General features: G+C 40.1%; 1 protein-coding gene across 2 annotated transcripts in view; it reads left to right on the top strand.

Moving 5' to 3' along the window:
• LOC126260080 (protein nessun dorma-like) overlaps positions 1-26054 on the top strand; it is a 233955-nt gene that overhangs the window by 83054 nt on the left and 124847 nt on the right. For both annotated transcript variants that reach the window (XM_049957287.1, XM_049957286.1), the window contains exon 3: positions 3930-4105. In XM_049957287.1, coding sequence (XP_049813244.1) covers positions 3930-4105 — 176 coding nt within the window. The remainder of the gene's footprint in view (positions 1-3929; positions 4106-26054) is intronic.

Below are 26054 nucleotides of genomic sequence, written 5' to 3'. Positions count from 1 at the left end.
AAGCACACTGTATTCCGTGTAGCCAAAGAAACATCCTTAAGACATTCAACAAATGAATTTTCCAAATGCTGCAAGTTATTCTGCCTGATCATTCACTCCTCTCTGCATCCCACTAGCCCAGAAACAAATGCACCTTAAAGATGTTCTCTCTGAGAAGCTATGTGGAATAGGGCATATGTCCATATGTACCTTTTTGCTTCAAATTTGTGTTCCTGTCTTATCCCTGCATCCTGACCATTCCTCTTGGGACACCCTGTATAGATATATTCACAGATATCTCTGAGCATGTAGAATCTGTAGCTCACTTTGTGATAGTAGCCATTGTGTGCTCAGCATCTGTCTATAAATGAAGTTACTGTGCTTGATGCATTTGTTCTGACTCTTCAAGTTCCCTTCTGCCCATAGAATGCCCATATGCCCAGACAGTGTAATCCAGTATGCTGTTTGCTTGCAAAAGCTGGGGAATTAGATGCCATTCTGGTGGTTACCAGGGCACATGGAAATTCTGGGAAACAGCTGGCATAGCATCTGAGGAACCCTGTACTGGTAATCTGGGGGTTAAATGTGCCATTCCTGTATATCTTACCATCCCACTGTTCAGGTAGAGTCGTACATCCGTAAATGGGTAGGATGATTATTGGAAATAATTCATTATAAACTGTGACTAGTAAAATGGACATCATCATAGTATGCCTTTTGTTTCCAGAATGAATTTTTCACTTTGCTGTGGAGTGTGTGTTGATATTAAAATTCCTAGCAGATCAAAACTGTGCATTGGACTGCGACAGTTGAGTTACTGGCAGAAGTAAAGCTTTGAGGACAGGTCGTGTATTGTGCTGGGGTACCTCAGCTGGTAGAACACTTTCCTGCAAAAGGCAAATGTCCTGAGTTTGAGCACTGGTCTGCACACAGTTATCATCTGTCAGGAAGTTTCATGTCTTTTGTTGCATAAACCATTACCACTATAACGAGATGCGAAATGAGTGAACCAATACATAATAATAAAAACAACAATAATAGTAATAGTAATAATAACAGTAGTAGATCTAATATTTCAGTAACGTCAGTATTTTTAGCAGTGTGTTCAGTAATTTCCTTGTAACATTTCGTAACATAGAGTAAGCATTGGGGTATTTTGGATATGAAGGCAGAAAAGAAGAAGGGAAAAGACTCCTGGATTTGCGCCAGAGGAATGGAAGAACCAAGGGTGTAATTGATTATATTCTAGTAGATAGAGAATGTGGAGAAAAAGTAACAAATGTGAAGGTAATTCCAAGTGTGAGTGCAGATGGAGACCATAGGTTACTGGTGGGACAATGGAAAATGAATCAGTGTGTGAAAAATAGAAAACAGAAGAAAGTGATGAGGATACAGGATTGGAAAGTGAAGGAGAGTGAAAGTGCTGAGAAGTATAGAGAATTAATCACACAAAATTTCCAAAAGAAGTTTTCTGCAATGTAGAAAAAGAATGGAGTTTATTCACATACACTAGTCGAAGCATCACAGAAACTATGTGGTAGAACATCTGCAAAGGAAAAAGCAAGACAGACTAGTTGGTGGGATGATACCACAATTCAAGCTGTTAGAAGAAAAAATGGAGCATGGAGAAAGTGGTGGAAAACTAAAAATGACGAGGACCATAAAAGATATATAGAGGTAACAGCAAAGAAAATGGCATGGGAAGAGTTTACAAAAGTAAACTTGAAGATGTGAAGAGCAATAAGAAAATGTTCTATAAAATGATGAAAAATAAAAGGAAGGCTTCTGAAGTACCAGTAACGATGGAAACAGAGCATGGTACTGTGACTGAAGATCCAGGGAATATAAAACATCTCTGGAGAGAACATTTTAAGAAACTGTTAAATGCTGAGGAGCAGGTACACGAGGAAACAACAAACAATGGAGAAATTGGGAGAAGTTGGTAAGCAGGATTAGGACAAATTACATGGGAAGAAATGGAAATAGCTGTGAAGAAGATGAGGACCTGATGACGTTATCAGTGGACATGATAAGAGCAGCAGGTCCAGTGGGAATACAGTGGCTATATAGAGTACCGTCAAGTGTGTGGAGAAATAGTACAAAACGTGACAATTGGAGAAGAGGACACATTGTTCACATCTTCAAGAAAGGCAATAAAAGACTTTGTAAAAACTACAGAGGAATAACCCTTATGAGTCATACAGCCAACATATTTGAAAGAATTTTACTAAATCGAATAAGTGAAACAAACAGAAAATCAGCTGAGTGAAGAACAGCATGGGTCTAGGAAAGGAAGAAGCACGATCAACCTGATATTTTCTATCTGTCAACTGATGGAGAAAAGTTGGGAGTATAACAAAAGTGGATAATGGTTTTTATAGACATAGAAAAGGCATATGACACAGTTAACAGGGAAAGACTCTGGGAAGAAATGACGAAGATGGGTATAGAAGATTGATACATTAGTGTAATAAAGACAGTGTACAGAGGACACAATTTTAGAATTAGAACACCATTGAAGAACTCTGAATACTTCGAAATAAGACAAGGACTTAAACAAGTAAATATTCTGTCTCCTGCACTTTTTAATGTTGTGATGGAGGGAGTGAATAATTAAAAGGTATGGATTAAAAATAAATAAAGATAAGAGTGAAGTAATGGTATTTGGAAGCGAAAAAGGGATCAACGGGAATATTAAATTGAATGGAGGAGCCCTCAAAGTGGTAGACAGTTTCGCTTATTTAGGGTGTGAAATCGCTAGTGATTGAAGAATGACCAATGAAATTAATAGGAGGTTTCAGTAGGGAGGCAATTTCTACCAAACAATAAAACACCTTATTTGGAATAAGGAAGTTTCAGAAAAAGCAAAACTCCTTATGTATAAGAGTTATTACTTCCCTATTGTCACCTATGGAGGAGAAACATGGACAATCACAGAGAGGGACTGGAGTAGACTGCAAGCAGGGGAAATGAAATTTTTCAAAGTGGTTTAGGGAAAGACAAGAATGGACAGAGTAAGGAATGTAGATATTAGAAAGGACCGTAAACAAGAAAATATGAGAGGAGAAATCGAAAAAAAGAGATTAAGATGGTACAAGCATGATAAAAGGCTGCGTAGGCAGGGACTTCCCAAACTTGTGGAAGAACTAAAGATGGATGGAAAAAGACCTAGAGGGCACCCAAGAACACAGTGGACAACGGGAGTGAGAATATCTGTGGAAAGGAGAAGTGTGACTTGTCAGCAAGTGGAGGAAGAAAAGTGGTGTGAGGACTGAGCCAAATGGAGAGGACTCGTCAGCACCTAGACCTAGTAGTAGCTGCAGCGTGATCCGGATACTTTACTTTATTCCTTCAAATGTGAGAAATTACATGCTAACAGAAATATGTGACAACAGTACAGAACACCTCAAATCTTGATAAATTGGCTGGTTCAGGGAATAGTTTTAATCTGCCAGGAAGTTTCAATAGTAAGCAATGTTAGGATAAAGTTGGCAAATTAGACAGAAGGAAGAAATTTGAAATAAATGTAGATGAGGAAGGCATGGCTAGTATTGATAATGTGCCAGAAATACTGATTCACTGCTAAGCAGGAGAATTGTTAGGATATGCCTAGAGTGAAGCTATGCTGACAACAACAGGTATATGATGCTTTTATCTCCTCTGGAACAAAGTGTGTTTATGTGTCAGTCACAGGTTACTGGGTCTTTTGTGTAGCTGAACTGGAGAAAGATTTAATTTTATGCATGTACGTGGATGATTTGTTGTATTATATTCGATTTTAACATTCGTAGCTTTCCACTTTTTTTAAAATGAGGATCATCTTTGCTCTCTAAGTACTGTTTGTATTTCTGATTCTTATGTTTAGGATTTTTTAAGTTCAGTCCACAATAACATTATGTTTGTGAATGTTTGTCTTGTGGCAGGTATTAATTTAAATGTTTCAATTTCAGGTCGAAAATGTGGAGTTCGAGAGTTTATCTGCCACTGTTAATGTTTTGAAAATACCAGCAAACATAAATATACCAGAAAAACTATCAACTTCCTTATTACAACTGTATCCAACACTAAGTCAAGTTAATGACATCCTTTATGTGGAGCAGACAGCCAAATGCCTAGATCAGCTGAGGTAAGCTATTGAGAAAAAATGTAAAGAATTTCTCCTTAGTGTGTTTCAAAATGACTTTGGATAACTGCACAGACTACCCTAGCATGCCTCCCTCCTCAATCTAAATTCCCATTAATACCTCAGACCACATGGAATTCCCCCTAAATTCAAACAACATTGCAGACGCTCTCTAGCTGTATCGGAATAGCACCTTGACATTGAGCTGAACAGAAGGTCCTGCCTGAAATCCAGACACAGGTACTTTAATCAAATGAGGCTATATGGTTCCAGAGACACTTGCAGGTCTCAAACATCCATCATGTACATATACAAATTGAAGCGATGATCGAAAATTTGTACCAGGGCCGGGATTTGAACCCGTCTCCTTCTCTCTACACAGATGTTCTAATCACTACGCTACCCTGTCACAGTGTCAGTTTTGATCAGTGCTGAGGTGCTATTCCAGTACACTCAGAGAGCCTGTGCAATGCCTACACATCCTTTTATCATGCTTGTACCATCTTAATCTCTTTTTCTAGAATTCAGTAGAATTAGCATTCAAAGTGGAAATTGCTGCAAAAGGTTTTATTCATATAATGGCTTTGTTTGCGTCCCAGTATGACTATCCTAGGTTTTCCCCCTCAGTGGAGTTGTGGAAAAGTGGTAGGGGACAAAAATGCACCTGAAAAAAGGATATTTTTTCGGTTTTGTGATTATATCTGGTAAATGACTCACAATATAAAAAACATAGTGGAATTAAAAATTGTAGGGCATGAAATTCTGCATTGAATGACACCATTCGCATACTTTTTGGACCACCCATTTCCATACTAGTGCTCTTCAAAATTGGACCAATTTTACATGTTCATGAAAAATTTTCGTTTTAACCTCTGTTTTTTGGTAATATCCTTGAAACTGACCCATCTATGAATAATGTCATTCATAAAAAAGATATGGAGAGATAAATACTGCATTCGATGAAACCAGAAGTGAATTTATTGGACCACCCATTTGTGTACAGCTCCTCATTAAAGTTGGACCATTTCTCATCATCAGTGAAGACTATTTCAAATGTAGTTCTTCAGTAATTCTTATGTACACCCTTTACACTCTTTTAAATACAGAACTGTAGCAACCCATTGTCTTGTACTTATTTAATATAGTAATAGAATAAAATATTAAAATTTTGTAAAAATTGAAAAATAATATTAAAAACGTTTTTCATATATCGAGGGTTAAGAACTGAGACCTCGTATGTGACAGATGTCAGAAGAAGTCCTGGCTCAAAAAAACTTGTAAGTGGAAAAAATAAATGTTATAACAAAATGATGCAAAAAGGACAGTGCACAACCTGAGAGTAATAAATGATTATGCTCTAAATAATAATTTAAAAAAAATCAAAGAAATAAAATTTTTTATTAAAAAGTTATATTTTTTAGCTCCCCTGTAAAATTTGCCTTTTGTCAGATACTTGGTCTCCATTCTTAACCCTCGATGTTATATAGTGATACCCATTCAACTGATATGAAGGAGGCAGGAAGAGAGAGACACTCCTTGAAATTAACTAGTGGTTATTATATTTCTTAATTACAAAATTTTACGTAAATGTATGAGATGAAAAGGGTAAAAGTAGGTATGTACGAGGTGCATTCAAGTTCTAAGGCCTCCGATTTTTTTTCTCCAAACTGGAAAGAGATAGAAACATGCGCATTGTTCTAAAATGAGGCCACGTTCATTGTCAATACGTCCCAGAGATGGCAGCACCGTACGGCAGATGGAATTTTACCGCCAGCGGCGAGAATAAGAACTGTTTTAAATACTTAAAATGGCGACGTTTTCCTTACTTGAACAGCGTGCGGCGACGTTTTCCTTACTTGAACAGCGTGCAGTCATTCGTTTTCTAAATTTGCGTGGTGTGAAACCAATTGAAATTCATCGACAGTTGAAGGAGACATGTGGTGATGGAGTTATGAACGTGTCGAAAGTGCTTTCGTGGGTGCAACAGTTTAATGAAGGCAGAACATCGTGTGACAACAAACCGAAACAACCTCGGGCTCGCACAAGCCGGTCTGACGACATGATCGAGAAAGTGGAGAGAATTGTTTTGGGGGATCGCCGAATGACTGTTGAACAGATCGCCTCCAGAGTTGGCATTTCTGTGGGTTCTGTGCACACAATCCTGCATGACGACCTGAAAATGCGAAAAGTGTCATCCAGGTGGGTGCCCCGAATGCTGACGGACGACCACATGGCTGCCCGTGTGGCATGTTGCCAAGCAATGTTGACGCGCAACGACAGCATGAATGGGACTTTCTTTTCGTCGGTTGTGACAATGGATGAGACGTGGATGCCATTTTTCAATCCAGAAACAAAGCGCCAGTCAGCTCAATGGAAGCACACAGATTCACCGCCACCAAAAAAATTTCGGGTAACCGCCAATGCTGAAAAAATGATGGTGTCCATTTCTGGGACAGTGAGGGCGTAATCCTTACCCATTGCGTTCCAAAGGGCACTACGGTAACAGGTGCATCCTACGAAAATGATTTGAAGAACAAATTCCTTCCTGCACTGCAACAAAAACGTCCCGGAAGGGCTGCGCGTGTGCTGTTTCACGAAGACAACGCACCCGCACATCGAGCTAACATTACGCAACAGTTTCTTCGTGATAACAACTTTGAAGTGATTCCTCATGCTCCCTACTCACCTGACCTGGCTCCTAGTGACTTTTGGCTTTTTCCAACAATGAAAGACACTCTCTGTGGCCGCACATTCACCAGCCGTGCTGCTATTGCCTCAGCGATTTTCCAGTGGTCAAAACAGACTCCTAAAGAAGCCTTCGCCGCTGCCATGGAATCATGGCGTCAGCATTGTGAAAAATGTGTACGTCTGCAGGGCGATTACGTCGAGAAGTAACGCCAGTTTCATCGATTTCGGGTGAGTAGTTAATTAGAAAAAAAAATCGAAGGCCTTAGAACTTGAATGCACCTCGTACACAAATTTCACATACGTCGATGTTTGACTGTCATTGCACCACTCGGCTCCTCGATGTCTGTGATTTCAGAGTCCGACGCCCTGTCACTCGGCTCCTCAAAGTCAGTAATTTTCGTCACCACATATATACAGTCCAGGTCTTCGTCAACATCTGGTTTGTCAGTTTCATCTGGTTTGAGGGAGTTAGTGCATGAGTTCCCCTTGCAGTTGACACAAATTAATGAGCACTTAATACCAGCCTTCTGACACCCACAACTACCTGCACAGCGCTTGTTGCATTTGCAGGAAATTGTTGAGAGAAGAGACTGTGGAGCTGGTTCTTTGGAGGTAGGAATGGGACCAAGACCAAACTCTGAAGCCTGCCGTTCCCAGAGGAGCAGATCCATCTGGTGTCCTATCCCCATTTGTACTTTTAAGTAGGTCCACAAGCAATGCTGGCGAACTGCTTCCGACGTTGGTGGTAGGGATGCTAGGGTGAATCTGGCTTTCACAATCGTTTTGGAAAACAGGTCGAATCGCAATTTGTCTAAGGTGTCTCCTGCCGTACCTCCATAGAAGGTTGTTAAAAATCAGAGGCCAGCTTCGACAATAGCTACAGCTTGAGTGTCATGCTTTAAGAAAGGTTTGATATCTTCCAAAAGACATTTATTTTTGACCAGTAGATTGACCACCTTCTTCTTACCCTGACCGAAGAGTGCTGAAGTTGTGTCACATCTACTTATGGCGTGGAGAAATATGAGTGGCCTTCTGATATTGTTTGCCAGTTTGAAACTGCTGGAACCAAATACTTTTGATGAGATCTTTCCTCTTCCAAGTTTCAAGAAATATATATTTGATGATGGTGTTTCTAAGGCATTGTGCATGATGAGAAGGTCTGTATCCTCACCAACAATCACAACCTTCTCATGTTCCTGGGATACCTCTAGCACTGTGGCGACAATTAGGTGGTCTGCGTCTCCATTATCTTGCTTTACTGGGAAGCCTTCATCTTCAAGCCTTGAAATAAGCAAGCTAATGATACGTTCCTTATTTCCGTCATTGGAAAGGAGTTGCTCCTGAGTCATAGTCACCATCCTTAACTCGGTAAAGATGACCCAGGAGTAGTGCGTCTTTTGCTTCGGTGGAGGCGCTCAGCATATTTGATGCAATTGGTGGGCAGGTCTTCTGAGTAGCCATCGAACACCCCACTTGTCGCACTTGCGCTGTAGTGTCTTCTTAATTATTCAACGTATTTGGTTAGCATTAACTGGAATGTTTCACCATTCTTCCATACAACCCGGTGGAGAAGAAACCCACCATCGACGACAAATGCTGCTTCTTCCATCATTCAGTAGTGTGAACGAGTCATGTAACACTGACATGGGAGTCGTCCTCATTCCAGATGCATTGAGCAGAGAGAGAGGATAGGGTGCCAGTTCATATCGGAAGAATTCTTTAAGCCAATCGTCATATTTCTGGAAAAGTGATATCTGGTGGAATATGGTTTCAGGGTTCACTGGTACATCCCATAAATGGTCACCTTAGATTTAAATCCCTGTATACTCATCACTCTTTTCTTTCGAACAAACTTGATGTTGTCAAAGGTTCGACCAACTATGGCGAACATTGAGGATTTGCCCATTTCAAAGGTTCCGTGACGGTTGATTGAATCATCTCCGACGATTTCTGTTCTGATGGACATAACAAATTTAGTAACAGGAAAAGGATCATGGGATTGAAACCACTCAATAAATTTCTGAAGGTCTGCGTTGTCATGCTGAACTCTAGCATCCCTTGCATCAACATGTTGCTCTGAGGTAGTGAGAGATACCCCACAAGAATCTACAACCTGCTGGGTCACTGTAGTACAGTTGGCATGGTCAGAATCCGTCTACTCAGAGTAATGTCTGAAATGCCATGACCATGACTGTCCCTCCGGTACTTTTCAATGAGCGCATTAGTGTTTGCTCAGTCTTCATGTCAGACCATATCCCACTCCAAAACTTATCAGACCTTTGAGTACAAACTGTGTCTAGTCTTCTGATATTTTCTTTTCAAGGCCCGTCATGTCTTGTAAATACAGCTGTGCAGATTTAGCATACAGAAAATGTCCACTGGCATGAAAATAGGGTAACATTTTCTTAACAGTGGTGAGGTGCAGTTCCCAGTCGCCATTCCTCTCAGCCTGAATGAACTGCTTCAGCAGAGTAGTCATGTTGAAGTAGAGAATCCATAATTTGGCAGTGGGACCATTTAGCTCCAGCTCTGCAAGTTTCTGTGCAAACATGTGCTTCAAAGTTTCATAATCTAGGGCTTCAAGGAACTTGATGAGGTAGACGCCTCTTCAAGGTGCTGAACAGTTCTCTCACTGTTACACATTCTTGTGAGGATGACATGTGCGAGAGCCAAATTGCAAAGGATATGTGCGCGAACTGCCCTTGAATAAGCACAATCAGCCGTCATTTTTTCTGTTGATAGCTGTGCGTAAGCAACGCAGAATAGCTCTTGCAGCCCACTCCCACTCATAGTGTAGCCTATGGCTCCCAAGAATGACATGAGAAGATGAAACCCTCCCAACCGTACTATGACCATGCCCAAATCGGAGTCTGGAGGGAAAGATGCCACTATCTCACATGCATTAAGATAGAGAGGCTGGTCAAATGTAACAACAGTCATTTTGCTTGATGCTTTTGCATTGAGAAGTGAAGTGTACACAGTGTCATACTTGCCAGGAGGTGCATTAATGAATGGAAGGAAAAGTGTCTGTGACATAGAGTAAGGTTCAGAGCACATTACTTGCTCCATGAAGCCATTCCAACCTGGAAGATCATTTTCTTTACATTTACCAAAAATCCACTTGAAATCAGCAAGTTTAATGTCCACTGTTGAACAATTTTCTGTCAAGTCCTCAAACATAATACTCTTCAAAGGTGCTCCAGTATATTCAAATGTTGTTTCTGGAATTACACACAAATCTGCAACATTGTTGGCTTTTGGAACAGTACTTGTTCTAGCAATTACTGTACCTCTTGAAGAGGGAGAAATTGCTGGCGTTACACATTGGATACCACCCATAGCATGGAAATTATTACGGTCATCAATAGTGTCAACCCTGACATCTACATTGTCAAAAGCCCATTGAGAGAAAGAATTTGGGTGGATAGGGCTCTGAGGGTGGTTCATACAAGACACCTCAAACATCCTGGCCTCGTCGTAGGAACAGCAGAAACAAAGTCCACTTGCTATTTGTATTAACTCCCTTGAGCCATATTTCCTGGGTAGGAGGGCTCCAACCCCAACTTGGGAGGGAAGAATGAAAAGATCTCGGTCTAGTGGCAGATATTACACCATGAGCAATATAAATTACTTTGGCTGTGTCTCTCTGCCGTTGGCCTCGTTTGCCTCTATGTATGATTGAATCAAGCAACACATGTAGGGTTTGTGGAATATCTTCCTCATGGTTTTCCAGAAAGCGTTGGGGATATGGGTAACTGTCAAGGCAATACACTTTTGAACGGATATCTTCCCGGATTATGTCAGCTGCTGCTCGAACAACTTGGAAGCGTTCTTCCTCCTCATTTGCCTGTTCGGATATATATCACTTCTGGGACAATATTTTGTAACCAGTGTTGCTGAAGCTGAGTACTGTCTCTCGGCGTTGACCAACTGATATGATTACGTCCCTCCCATAATAGTCTTGCAATCTTTTCTTCAGAGTTTTCTCACTTTCTTTGGGGCCAGGGAAGTCTTTGAAAGAAAATTGGCACTCATCTTCCAGGCCCTCAATTTAGTTGCAAACGTATTGTAAAGCATTAGTGATGTCTTTATCCTGGGGCCTACCCTCGATTTTTGTTGAACGTACAGGCAAGAAAAATTTTCTCATACAGTTTTGGTGGTATCTACTCTCATCAGAAACCAAATCATTCCTTTAGTTGGGATGTGACTTTCTTTACCCACTGGTCACCTTGGGCAGCTGCAGTTTCTAGAACAGTGTCTCTAAATCCTATAGTGGTTATGGTGCTAACAGCAACCCATCAATGGACATTCCGTCTTAACTGTTTAGAAATGAATTCATCACTGGCATCCATATTTAAAAAAAAGAGAGAGAGAAAGAAAAGTTAAAAGAAAATGTTGTTTTAAAATTGAACACTGGCTGACTTGATCGGACTCGATGTGTATATCCACTTCCACTTGCTTTCTCTGCAGCAGCGACATTTTTGTCCCTGGTGTAAGATTTGTGATGAAACATGAAGTTTTACAGTATTACATGTCTCAAAAAGAGCATCCATTCCATCACGTCTCCAACAGAGTTCTGATTCCTCTTGCTTTCACAGTCACTGCCTCGTCCTCCACTACTGACTTTTCACACACAGGGCACAATTCTGTCATTTTTACACCTGCTTGTTTCCAACCTGCAACAAAATTAATTTTCGTTTTAATCTCTGTTTATCGTTGAAACTAACCCGTCTATCAATAAACTCATTTGTACAAGTGATATAGAGGAATAAATTCTGCATTTGATGAGGCCAAAAGTGAACTTGACCACCCATTTTTGTATGTCCAAGTTTGCATTTTCATTGCTCTGCATCTAAAGTACTTCACATTTAGTAGATAATTCAAAAATAATATTTTCATGGGTAAAGCTTGATTAGTTTTTATTTTTAATTTTTGCAAAGGCAGGTGTACATTCCGTGACAAGAAATACAAGGTCAGTTTCGGGAATTCCTATTAAACGCCAAAGCCTTTTTACATCTTGTTGTTCTGCTTTTGTGTATATGTTCCGCTGGGCAAGCCAGTGTAATAATGAAAAAACCGTATCTTTTGTACTTCCTGAAATAATGGACCAGAAAGTTGCCTCCAAAAAATCAGAACACTACATTTGACTAAATTTGCTGGCAAATGTCTTTATAGAGGTTAACTCAGATTTTAATTTAAGCTGCACCATTAGAAAGAGCAGCTTATTCTCTACTAGAATGCTGTTTGTTTGTCTATTGTCCGCTATGGGTTGATTGATTATAGAACTTGAAAGATGACCAACTTGTCATATGCAATGTATGTATTGATATGCAAAAACATGGTGCTCTTACTTACGGTAGCAGTGATGATGGCACAAGGGTGGCGAGGTTATGCGTAAATGCGTCGGAGGCGGCCTGAGGAAAATGCGTCACGGCGCTGGTGTGAGGCACATTGGCGTCGCGGCACACTGCACGTCACATGTTGCGGTCGCACAAAACGCCGGCACTTATCGCTGCGTGGCGTGTCATTCTCTGTAGATAAATAGCTGTGTCATTTGGCGTGCATCCACCTCGAAAGAAAGGTGGGAACTGTCGAGACCCAGCCAGAAACAGCTTTTAACTGGGCCACACCCATCCTTTTATCTGCGGGTGACGCCAGGCGCCACTAGCAAGCAATAAACTGTGTCACCTAGTCGGCGGACACAGGATGCTGCCGCCTGGTAACTGCACACTCACATTATGCACAGTATTCTAGTAAAGCAAAAGCTGCTCTTCCAAATGGTGCGTTTTAAATTAAAATCAGAGGTGACCTATATAAATATATTTGCCTCAAAATTTGGTAGGGTTCTGATTTTTTGAAGGTAACTTTCTGGACGATTACCTTAGGAATTACAAAAGATACACTTTTGTCATTATTACACTGGCTTGCCAGGCAGACATATACACAAAGGCAGAATGACAAGGTGCAAAAATGCTTTGCCGTTTAATAAGGCATTGCCAAAGTTGACCTTAAATTTATCATCACGGAATTTACCCCTGACATTGAACAGTTTTTTAATTTTTTTTTCAGTCTTTACTCAAGATAATGATATTTTTGAGTTCTCTGCATAAAACTGATCTAGAGACCTAGATTTGTAACTGTGAAGTACCTTACATGCATGGCAATGAAAGTACAAACTTAGTCGTACAGAAGCGGGTGGTCCATTTCACTTTTGGTCTCATCAAACGCAGAATTTATTTCTCTATATTGATTGTATGAATCACTTTATTGATAGGTGGGTTAATTTCAATGATATTACCAAAAAACAGAGGTTAAAACGAAAAATTTTCATGAACATGTAAAATTGGTCAAATTTTGAAGAGCACTAGTATGGAAATGGGTTGTCAAAAAAATATGCGGATGGTCTCATTCAATGCAGAATTTCATGCCCTACAATTTTTAATTCTACTATGTTTTCGATATTGTGAGTCATTTACAAGACAAAATCACAAAACTGAAAAAAATTCCCTTTTTCGGGTACATTTTTGCCCCCAACCCCCCAACTTTCCCACAACTCCACTGAGAGGGAAAACCTACGATAGTCATGTTGGGCCACAAATGAAGCCATTAAAACAATAAAACCTTTTGTAGCAATTATTTCCGATTTGTCTAATTTTTAGGTTAACCCTACTGGACTAGTAGGCTTAGATGTGAATGGAAATTTGGATTGAGAAGGGGGGCATGCTATGGTAGTCCATGCAGTTGTGCGGACTCACTGTGCCAGGGTGGCCTAGTGGTCAGTGCATCTGCCTAGTGAGCGGGAGACCCAGGTTCAAATCCTGTCTTGGTACAAATTTTCATTCGTCTCTTCAGTTTGTACATACACATCACAGATACTGGAGACTTGAGAAAAGGAAACAGACCAGTATAGTTTTGTTCAAGTAAATTGTTTCCTTGCTGCTGTTGTGGACAAGAGTGACATTCAGAATACAGGGTGAAGAAAAAATGCTGCCCTCTGAGGTCGACATGCGATTCCTCATCCAGATTCGAGACAAAAGATTATCGAGAAAAATCAGATTGAATGGATTTTGAAGGCACGTGTATGAAACTGAGGAGCTGTCAGCACTGTCATATCGTGCAATGCATCATAATGTACAAAGGAATGTGTATCACCCCATACTACCATGCCAGTCATCGTAGTTTACTGCAGTAGACTGCTGGGACATCGAACACACATCATCCAACTTGAAGCTGTGGCTTGAATCATCCTCGGGTTCCTTTTTTACTTTTTAGACTTTCTATCCCTAGTTCTAATTGCTTATAAGCAAGACATCATGTTGTGACATGCTAGTAGCCTATCACATGACTCTGGGATCCATTTAACTAAATACATGTGTCTGATAGCTGCACAGTGCAGAACTGTAATTGGTCCTGAGAAAGTATTATTTGTTTTGGTCTATAGTAGCAGTTTATTTATTTTCCCGACTGGCTACCATACTTTGTACACAGTACCATCTTTAGACCATCGTATGATCAAAACAATTCGATTACATGATCTGAACAGTACTGCAAGAGCAATTTATAATAACATTATACTCTGTGGCAGCAAACGTAAGGTATATAGCTAACCTTAAAATATCTAGGTAGCCTCATACCCCTGGCACACAGTCGTCACTCTGGCTTCCCAAGTAGGTGTGTGAAATGCTAACAAATGTCAATATTGAGCTTTAAATAGATGTAAATCACAGTGAACAGTAATAAAAGTGTCCCCTGTGTGCAGAGTATATTTTGTTTTATTTATTTTTTTCCCTTATATTTTTACCTTAAACAGTCACAAAATAAAAGGTATCTAAAAGTAGTATGACATTTGAAATTAAGAATTACATAACAAAATAGTCCCTGCTGTAATAAAACATTAAAAGCAAACTCATAAATGTGTTTAGCCAACTTTTGTGGTCTGGGTAGGTTATATGACAAGACATGAAGTAAAAACCTGTAGGAGAATGTTCATTTGGTGAGACAATCAACATTATGAAAGCAAACTAGTAAAAGCATAAGGAGCTGGAAATGAGTAAAATTATAGGGCTTATCAACATGGTAGAACTTGTATTGATGTTCTGTTACTTCGAATTGAATACAAAAGTGTACCATAATAAAAAAAAGGGGGGGGGGGGGGGTTGGCCATGGGAAGCCTGCTAGCTGGGACTGTTGCTAACATTTTTGTGACGGAAATAGAAAGGAGGTTATTTAAAATGTTCCCTGACGTAACAAGCAAGCTATTTTATTATAAAAGGTATGTTGGCAACATGATTTTGTAGTTTAGATTGGGAACAAATGGAACATATGGTCATGAGCCTTAACAGTACCCATCAAAAACTAAATTTTAGTGTAAAATGTGGAGAGGGGGAGTTATGAACTTTTTAGATTTACATGTAATGAAAGAACACAGAATTTTTGGAAAACCGACAACCACAGATGCAATTATTAGTGCTAGTTCACATCATCCACAAGAACAAAAAAAGGCCTTCTTCGAACTAATGCTCCATAGAAATCTGTAATTGGCTCTTTCTAATAGTGAAAAATTAAGAAGGTGCACATTTTAAAGCAAATTGTGATGGCCAGTGGTTGTAAGGTTGAGGAAATTGAATGCGTACATAAAACAAAGATTTAGGTCCAAGAAACAAAATATGTAAGCATGACTCACAAAAAGGTAAGCATGACTCACAAGGCCTGTTTCAGAAGAAAGAGGTTAAGATAAGTTGTTGGAGTTCATTGTGTAACATACTTTCCCATATCGTTCATTGCAAAGAAAGATCATCAGATCTAGGTGTTTACAAAATTTCCTGTAATGAGAATAATAGTTCTTACATTGGACAAATGGGGCACAACTTTCTAACAAGCTTCAAAGAACACTCTTGTCACTGCTGGCCACAATTTACATACATTTAAAGCTTAATATTGATGTCTTCTGTTGCATTTGACACACGTAATTAGGAAACCAGTGTGACGGCTGCATGTCAGGCGTAAGATGCTACTTATACGTTTTAAGTTTCACTGTATACCACATTTTTGCTGTCATTTTTGTAAATTGCTCCTACACTATGTGGTTGAATTTTTTGATCGTAGGATAGTCTGAAGATAATACTGGTGGTGCTGCTGCTACTCGTGTGTATGCTGTGTGGTACCCTCAAAGGCACCATCCCGATAAGAATGTTTTTCATTGCCTGGACTAGTGCCCTTTGGAAACCGTAATCTTTATCCACAAGTGATGGACAGAGGTCGTCCAAGGACAAGACGTACTCCACAAACATGATTCCTGAGACCGTTCACCAAACACCTTGGCAAACTACTCATGAAACTGCAATGTAATGCCAGATATCTCAAAGGATGATTGTTGAAGTGTTGCACGATGAAGAACTGTGTCCTTATCGTTACACGTTAACTGAACATCAGCAGCCAGAAAATCGCATGTGATGAGTGCAGTTTTGTGAATAGCTTCGGCTTCGTGTGGAAGATAACAAGCGCTGTATACATTACGTGATACAGGGTGACAAATCCTGCTTCACCTGTTCAACCTCCACTACAGCCATGATTGGTCAGGAAACAACCCTCATGTTACCAGTGATTGTGGCTTCAGGCATGCTTTGGCATAAACCTATGGGCTGCAGGCCCTTTGGTATAAACCCATTAGCTGTAATCATGGGAGGAGTGCTTTTGGGCAATTACCTTATGCTGGACAAGTTGACTGCACCACTGTACTGTACGTTTCTTTCCAATACTTTGCCTGATGCATTGGAAAACAGTCCTCTTGGTGTTCAGCGACAGCTATGGTTTGAGCATGATGGTTCACCACTACACTATGGAATGAATGTGCATAACTATTTAAATGCAGCGTTTCCAGCGAATTGGGTGTTTGTTTTAAACATCTTCTCTAAAGTGAATGTACTCGTACATGTACGTACTGGCTCTGTGAAGAGAAACCTGGATGTCAAACATGCAGACTGGAATTATTGTGCGTAGTATAATGTGCATTCTAGTTTAACGTACCCATTGTGTTTTTTGTATCTCTCTGGATACAGACAAGTATAAGTTATCTTTTTCTATTGACATTATTTCTGTTATGGTCAAAATAAAGTGGTTGTTCATGTCTGGAAGAAGTTCATGTTATGTATTAAGGTTTAAATAAAGATATCAGTAACAGAAAGAAATACTCAAGATACTGCTTTGTGTAGGTGTAAAGTGGATACAGTTTGATTCTTTAACTGGAAAAAAATTAAAAAAGTGAAAATATGTGAAAGCGTTTGCTAAGCTGGAGAAAATCTTCAACTGATTGATTTGTAGTACAATGTTTTTGTTTCCAAGAAAAATTATAATGAACTGCAGAGCTAGTTTACTAAAATAAGGTTAAAAGTTGAAGTTTGTGTTAAGTATGTAAGGACTCAGATTTGTATAATCACCAATATTATTACACTGAAAGATGAAAGGGCAGAGGTAATAAAAATTGATGAACAGTAACTGAGTATTAGAGGTGAAAGAATGGAGTGTCTGCCAGCCTTCAGTGCAGGGAGAACTTGTCTGCAAGTTGTTGCCCATGTTGGCACAAATGGTGCCTGTCACTTGGGTATGAGGCTATCGTTAATTCCCACACACAGCTGGCAAATGTGGTGAAGAATGCTGGCGTCAATCGCAGGGTGAAAGCAGAGCTGACAATTAGCAGATCAAGGTCCTTTGGTTTGGAGCTGAGTGGAGGGTCTCAACCAGAGGCTCCGTCACTTCTGTGATGGTAATGGTTGCAGATTTATGGACTGGCTTTATGAGTGGAGAGTTCTAGGACTCCTCTTAATAGCTCAGGGGTGCACTACACAAAGGAAGCAGCTACTTGGTTAGTGTAGTACTTGTGGAGTGCACATGGGCCTTTTTTAGGCCTTGCAATGATTTGAGGTCCTCTGATGAATGCTCACAAGTCAATACACAGAGAGCGAAATTAGAGCAGATTTTAATAGTAAATTGTTCTGCTGTTTAGTACACCATCTATCTGCAAGAGTGTCCCACTTCGAACTTTCTATGAGATTTGTAACGCTCTCACGATGGCTAAATGTACCAGTCACGAATCTTGCCACTCTTCTTTGGACCTTCTCAATCTCTTGAATCAGACCCAACTGGTAAGGGTCCCACACAGACGAACAATACTCCAAGACTGGACAAACTAATGTAGTGTAAGCTATTTCCTTTGATGAAGGACTGCATCGCTTCAGGATTCTACCAATAAACCGCAATCTAGAGCTCTTCTTGCCTGTTACTTGTGTAATCTGATCATTCCATTTGAGGTCATTTCGTATTGTCACACCCAGATACTTGGCGGATGTTACCGCTTCCAAAGACTGGGCATTTATTTTGTACTCTTACATTAATGGGGTTTTTCGCCTTGTTATATGCAGTAGGTTACATGTACTAATATTGAGAGATAACTGCCAGTCATTACACAATACATTTATTTTCTGCAAATCCTCATTGATTTGTTCACAACTTTCACGTGATACTACTTTCCTGCAGACTACAGCATCATCAGGAAACTGAGGGGATGTTCTTGCAACGCAAGCGATGCAATGGTGCTGAGATTTGTGCAGCATTTGGTATGAGCCGAAAATAATAGTTTGTTTTCCCTAAGACTGACTGCAATTCTGTGACATTGCAAGGAACTGGCAGATCACATATGGCTAATAAATTTGACTGAAGAAGATTTACACCTTGACTGTTTATAACATGACCAAGATAATGCAACTCAGGTTTTAAAAAAATTACAAACGTCCAGTCTACACTTTAGTCCTGTATCAGATCAGGTCTATTTGTAGCTCCAAGGTTTAAAATATTTCAATTTTGCATGGGCTGTTGAACTAGCTGCTCAAGACAGTTTTTATAAAATCTGTTCAAAAGCACTTCACGAAATTGCCTGTCAATACCACCTGCAGTTAGTCTATAGACATCACAGTCTATACTTGGTAGATTAAAGTCACCCCTAACTAATGCTGCACGATCTGGGTATTTCCACACTACTGTGAGTAAACTTTCCTTGAATGATTCTACTTCTGTTGTGGCAGAATCAGGCAACCAGTAAACACATCTGATAATTTGAGTTCACCTGGGTCTGCTACTTGTGCCCAGACAACTTCACAGTCAGACTCGATGCATAGAGTATTTTTGTTAACTCAGTGTTGGTGTGGTGCCCACCTGACAGTGGCCCATATCTTGGTTAACTGTCCTTCTTTGGCTCTCGTTGCAACAGGCTCTTCAGTTATCAGACTCGTTGCCATTAATTTTAGCAGACAACGCCTCATCAGCTAATTTAGTTTTATGTTTTATACATGATGGTGGGTTTTATCATTCTATATAAGTTTTAGCGGATATCCTTTGACCCTTTGTGTTCTCCACTTTAATGCTTTTATGGTGGATGTTTTAATGTGTCGTAGAGCGGCTGGCTTTTCCTTTTTTATTCTCGTGGTCGGCCAGCCATGGTCATCTGCTCTCTTGTTTTTACTCTTTCTGTTTCTTGCTTCTCTCTGTGCTTTTCTTTTCCTGTTTTGTCCATAGTTGTTGGTTGTCCTTCTGTCGTTCTTGTGGTTCTTCCTTTGTACTGTCATTGTGCTGTACATCTCCTTTCATTTCTTCTTTCCCTTGTGTAATCATTTTACCGGAAACAAGGGACCGATGATCTCGCAATTTGGTCCCTTCCCCACCCCCAACCTCTTTTAAACCAACCAACCAACTATTTTTTTACTGCGTGTGACTGTATCATCAACAAGTTTCCACTCAAGGATGATGTGTTAAAGCATGCTCAATTGCTAGGTTAACAAAACTGAAGATGCATAGTTTTTGTCTTTTTGTTTTTTCTTGGAAATGTTTTCTACCATGTTAAGCAAGGAGGAGGATTTTGCTACAGATGAGTTCATAAATGAGCTTGAGCTAGTTCACAGCTCTTCAGGTAGCTGACATTTAGGCTGCAAATCAAGATGCTGCAAGTGATTCCAGTTGGGCACAAATATCAAGAATTTGTGAAGCTAATGGACTTCTTAAGTATAACCAAATTTCTAGAGTATGCTCTCTATTCTCACCATACCCCATAGCAATACAGAATGTGAATGTCTCTTCAGCCTTGTGAAGAAAAATAGAACAGAGTTCAGATCATCCATGTCCAATGGATTCTGAAGTCTGTTTCTGTCTTGAAGACCAGGAGTTCTGGTCCCTGTTATAACAAAACATTTTCTCAAGACTTTTTTCAGGAAGTTAAAAAGGCCACAACTGTGACTTAAAAGTCGAACTAGCATGTGATTTGCAGTGTGTATTACATTATTTCTTGCCTGTGTTATGTTATACAAGCCTTTTTCAGTTATAGCATATCTGTTTAATTTATTAAGGAACTCCTGCTATGTATGCTTCAAATCAGTAGTCATGATTCCTGCTGCTGCTTAACATGAATTTCTTCTTGATAGTTATGTTCATATACAACTCATTGGCCTATGATGTAAGCAGATGTGATTTCATTGAAGTATCGTGTTTAAACCATGAATTCTTGTATTTTGTAGCCCAGAAGTATTATTATTTTTGTCAAGCTGGGGTACGTCTAAAATCATTAGATCTTCTGTTGAGTGTGATTTTTTTACCGATAGCCCTTATAAAAAGTTCACAGGTATGCTAGTAATAAGTTAACCTAAATTACTAAATCTTAGAGTTCTGTGAAGAGGTCTTCAGTGGAGAAAGAGATGTCTACGAGACATTGACATTTATTGTGCTCTGGTAAGTTTACGAATTCATTTGTACCCACATATCTGATTACTTGTGTGAAAACCAGACTACAAGGTTTATATCGTTCCTAAGGTCTTTGTATTCAGATCAACAGTAAGTCAGTTGCATGTCAAGCATCCATTACTGTTTTTTGGAAACACTAGTCAGGACCCGACAAGGTTTTGATTGAGCAACCAAGTACAACAGCTGGGATGAGAGGTGTGTTTGAAAAATTTATACTTTTACGTGAATGACACGCTGCATCAGTGCTTCAAAAGCATTGGAGCAGGTCAGTAACTGGGCCTAATTCCAGGTTGATCTGAAGAAAACATTTGGTAACAGTCAGCAGCAAGTAGACTTAGCTGAATAACAGTTGAGGAACATGGCCCATTGTCATGGGGAAATGACACAGTCCCACATACAGAATGTTTTGGCCCTTTGCCTCATCGTGAATCATAACACGAAAAAAGCTTATAAAATCTTATACTTGATGAAAGGAGTTGCAGAAGACATGTACCAAACTCTTACGGTAGACATTAATTTATCCATTTTATTAATTGTGGCTGGGGATTATATTAGTTTAAGAAATATGGGTTATATTATTTTAAGAAATGCTGAAATCGGCCACTTCTTATGGATTTTTATGTATGCCAATACACATTTTAGGTTTTCACCTACCATAAATTGATGTTACACATGTTTCAGTCTTCAGGCAATATATGATTACGAATGTTGACTGCAATTTGAATATTCAGCTGGACTGTTTAAAATAAAAATTTTGTTAAGCTATTATACTTCCCAAGTAGTATATTTTGTATCAAACAGAACACTGCTACAGGAAGCACATATCTCTATATGCTTGAGAACTTTCTTTTCCCACAGCTTGAGACTGATTCGAACGACTTTATTTACCAACAGGATGGGGCACCGCCACACTGTGATCTGGAAGTGCAGAAATTTTTAAATAAAAGGGTTACTGAACGATGGATCGGTTGCACTGAACCAAATGATTCATCCTTACATTACTGGCCTCCAAGGTCACCAGACTTGACTGTATATGATTATTTCTTGTGGGGGTTTATAAAAGACTCTGTTTATATGCCTTAGTTACCAACAACAATGAATGAAATGAGACATGCATAACAGCAGCTATGGAAGCTCTAACTCGAAGACATACTCGCTGCAGTGTGGGAGCAAGTTGAATATTGCATTGACTTATGCCATACATCTCAAAGAGGGCATATCAGACACCTCCTATGAAAAGGTGTGGGGGGGGGGGGGGGGGGGGTGAACTTTTTGAGTTTCCCGTTTATCAAAAAACAAAATTCATTGTATTTATTTATTAGTTTCAGAAATATAGAAGCGTCAAATTGGATTATTCTTTTTGATACACTCAGTATTGTGTGTAAGATGGTGTGGATCTTTGAGAAGCTGCCTGACTACACATCCAAAGGTCTTGTGTTCGATACCTGGCTAATCTTAAGATTTTTATTCATCACGCATCACACCATTCACCTCTGGCAATGTTTATTGATGTGAAAAATGCCGAATTACACTGTGTTTCAAAATCCATGTTAAATGTTGTTGGATAGTGGGCACTCTTGACTGGAATGAATCAGGGGTGGGACAGCTTTGGGTGTAATGTTTCCTATCGCATGGAGAGCCCCTGCGACACCAACTTATAGACTTCCCTATCTTCATTAGCTTGCTTTTATTCTTGCTGCTACAAAAGATGTCTATTACGGTATTTGGCTTCTTGCTTTTACTTATACGAATCTCCCTATTTGACGAGAAAACATTCTTGGTGGACATCTCTACTTCTGGATGCACCACTCTTGGATCGAGGGTGTGAAGACTTCATTGTTTGGCCATGACATACCACCTCCAACAGGACCGTGCCTAATAAAGCACTGCGGTGTTCAAAACAAACTTCAGAAGCAATGTGTTATGGCAGCCAGATATGTTGAACAAAGTACAGGAGAGACAGCAGCCTCAAATGTCAACCCGATATGTCAGGAGGTGTTGAAGGAGAGGTGTGTCGATGAAACTTCTGGCAGATTTAAACTGTGTGCCGGACCGAGACTCGAACTCGGGACCTTTGCCTTATGCGGGCAAGTGTTCTACCAACTGAGCTACCCAAGCACGACTCACGCCCCGTCCTCACAGCTTTAATTCCGCCAGTACCTCGTCTCCTACCTTCCAAACTTCACAGAAGCTCTCCTGCTGTAGAGTGAAAATTTCATTCTAGGTGTATCAATATTTGGCACCAATCCCCACCACCAGTCGAACACACCACGAAGAAAGGACTCGGCCAATTTGCAATTATGCCACTTCTGTCAAGTAGCAACCCAGCACTGTACCAATGCAGATACAATTAACTCCTCCACCAAGTAAAACGCGCTGTAGAAGAGATTTTTGGAGGATGGAGGGCAACATGCTGGTGTGTTTTCATTCTAGACCCTGTCGACATGTTGTGTACCAAGGCAGAGACTATTATGCAGCAGGATGTAAACCATCAAAACAGACCTATGGCCCAAAGCTCATTGCCATGACTGGACAAGGTCACTCCCCAACATGCTGTACCCATTTACAGTCACTTTCCAGAGGTACTTATTGCTCGCATAGTTGCCAAACTCACGAAAACTAAGCGAGGCAATCATCTATGGAGATGAGAACCACCACAGATGAAAATCCACGTTGGATGACAGCTAACTAGGTCCGAACGTACATTCCAAATCCTATACATTTTGTATGGGTCAGTAGCAAGTTACCAGTAAGATATCTCAGACTGTTGGCTTTAAAGGAGCTTACTACAAGCAACCACTAGTTTCTATGACCCCCGGGGCTTAGTACCTCCAGTATCCATGATAGAAAAGATTTTATTCTGAGATACTGATATACAGGGTGATTATAATTAGAGTTAAACTTTCGAAACACTCTAGAAAATACACCACTGGTCAGAATGATGTCAAATTGCAACAGAATATTATAGGAGAAGGGGGAAAATGTATGACAGAAGAAAATAAATAGTGTGAAAATTGATCAATAGATGTGTCAGAATAAGTAAATGAAGACACATGTCAGGCGCACGACACATTGTAGTTGGTATGAACAATCCGACTACATAGCTCTTCCTCCTTTCACATCTGCGATGTTCACCATGACTGTCTCAATGCAGAATTGTGCTCTGCTTGTAAAGCTGTATTACAAGAATGATGATTGTGCACACGTCGCTCTGTAGAAGTTCTGGACACTGAAGGGTTTGAAAAAAGGCGTTGGTCCGATGACTACCGTGGGTCTGGATAAAATGATTCAGAAAATTGAAAATACGGTTCATTTGGTGTGCCACCTGGTAGAGGAAGAAAAGGAATTGATTTGACATCACTAGGAGCAGTGGCCACAGCAGTGCAAGAGGAGACGAATGGTGGTGTGCAAACATGGAGTGCAAGGAGAATTGCCCAAATATTGGACATACCCGTGAGCATGGCGCGTAAAATCCCACGAAACATCCTTCTTTGCTATCCATTCAAAATTACCCGTGTGCGAGTTGCTTGCTGTTGGCCTGCCAGCAAGAGAGACCTTCGCATTAGAATTTCTTGCTTGCATGGAAGTGGATGATGATTAGCCATGGAAGATTTTGTGGACAAACGAAGCCCACTTCCATCTGACAGGATATGTCAGTACACAGAATTCTCGAATATGGACAACAGAAAATCCACACACAAATCAACCAGTACCACATCATCTTGAAAAGGTCACTGTGTGGTGCGGATTTACATCATCATTTATCGTAGGGCATATTTTTTCGAAGAGACAGGTGCTTCCAGTCCTGTTACCTGTATCGTCACTGGAAAGCGGTACAAGTGTCTTTTGCGCAACCACATCATTCCAGCTCTCCAACGGCGTGGATGTATAGATGGGATCATTTTCATGCAAGATGGCACACCTCTGCACATTGCAAATCCAGTTAAGCAGCTGCTGAAGCGCCATTTCGGAAATGCTAGAATTATCAGCCGCCATTTCCCTACAGCCTGGCTGTCCCGATCACCTGATCTTAATCAGTGTGACTTCTGGTTGTGGGACTGTCTGAAAGATGTTGTGTTCAGTATCCCGACAATTGCAAACCTAGCTGCATTGAAGACATGCATTGCGTAACACATTCTGAACGGGACCCCGGAAACACTTCGATCCGTAGTGGAACATGCTGTTTCTCGATTTCAACTTGTTGCAGAAAACAGTAGACAGCATATTGGACATGTTTGCACCAGTCACACAGAAATTAAGAATCAGATTTGATTTTGATTGGTGCTTTTTATGCTGTTTTTGGCCTCAGTACAATTAAAAACTGATGTGAGTGTTGGGTTTTTTTTTTTTTTTTTTTTTTTTTTTTCTCCTCAGAACAATTAGGAACCGATGTGAGTGATGCTTTTATGTTGTTTGTGGCCTCAGGACAATTAAAAACCAATTTTTCCCATCTGATGTGATATGACCTTGCCATGGTAGATGTGCTTACCTAATTAACAGTAACACACACCCATGCACACTGAGTAGTACAGTTTGTTTAATGTCAAATGTACACCTTAGGCATTTCTGTATGATTCATTTGTCGTCTTTAGTTGACCACTATTAAATTATGAGAGATTACAGCACCATCTATTGCTAAATTTTATAACTATTTATTATTCTTGTGCCATACGTTTTCCCCCTTCTCCGATAATATTCGATTGCAATTTGACGTCATTCTGACCGGTGGTGTTATTTCTACAGCAGTTTGAAAGTTTGACTTTAATTATAATCATCCTGTACTTGGGTCAGGGCGTGATGAACTGCTGCCCCAGCAGGCTTATGGCATTGCCAACTGGATCTGAGACACTGACTGCAGCAGACTTGAAGAGTGTTCAAAAACAGCAGAAAATTTCTGGAAGTGTTGCAGTAAGGAGTACCTCACGCTCTTGTGTAACTTTCACCAGGTTAAACACCATGATGGGGGGGAGTGATGAGAATCTGAGTTGGTGACATTTTACTCCCACAAGTAGTAGTTCTTTCATGGCACCTGTGGAAGAAGGCAAGAGAACAGGAACTGAAAGAAGGCAGAGATGGAATCTCGCACACAGCCATCCTCGTGAGCATGGATGGAAGGCACACCACTAAACGCTTCCAGCTGGTCATATTTTTGGAGGTAGACGAGGGTGAGGAAGGTATGGAGAATCACTGAAACAACATTCCGCATTGTATTAGATCTGTGATTGTTAATGATGCGTTGTATGTTACATTTCATAGGTGCTCTGTACAAATAAAGTTACCTATGTTTGATGCTTAAAATACGCTTCCCAATTGTTCCCCAACACGCTACTTTCTCCATCCAGGAGGTAAATTTTGTTTTGGTTGTACACGGATGCTAGTAAGAAGTGTGCTTTCAGTACTAAGTGTTGAGCTCTATTGATGACACTACCTTCAGATTTGGTCTCGATTGTAGCACAGATGTACTTTTTTCTTCTTGAATGTA

This window comes from Schistocerca nitens, chromosome 5, assembly GCF_023898315.1.
Source record: "Schistocerca nitens isolate TAMUIC-IGC-003100 chromosome 5, iqSchNite1.1, whole genome shotgun sequence".
In the NCBI taxonomy this organism is placed as follows: domain Eukaryota; kingdom Metazoa; phylum Arthropoda; class Insecta; order Orthoptera; family Acrididae; genus Schistocerca; species Schistocerca nitens.
This window is presented reverse-complemented; position numbering and strand designations above follow the sequence as displayed.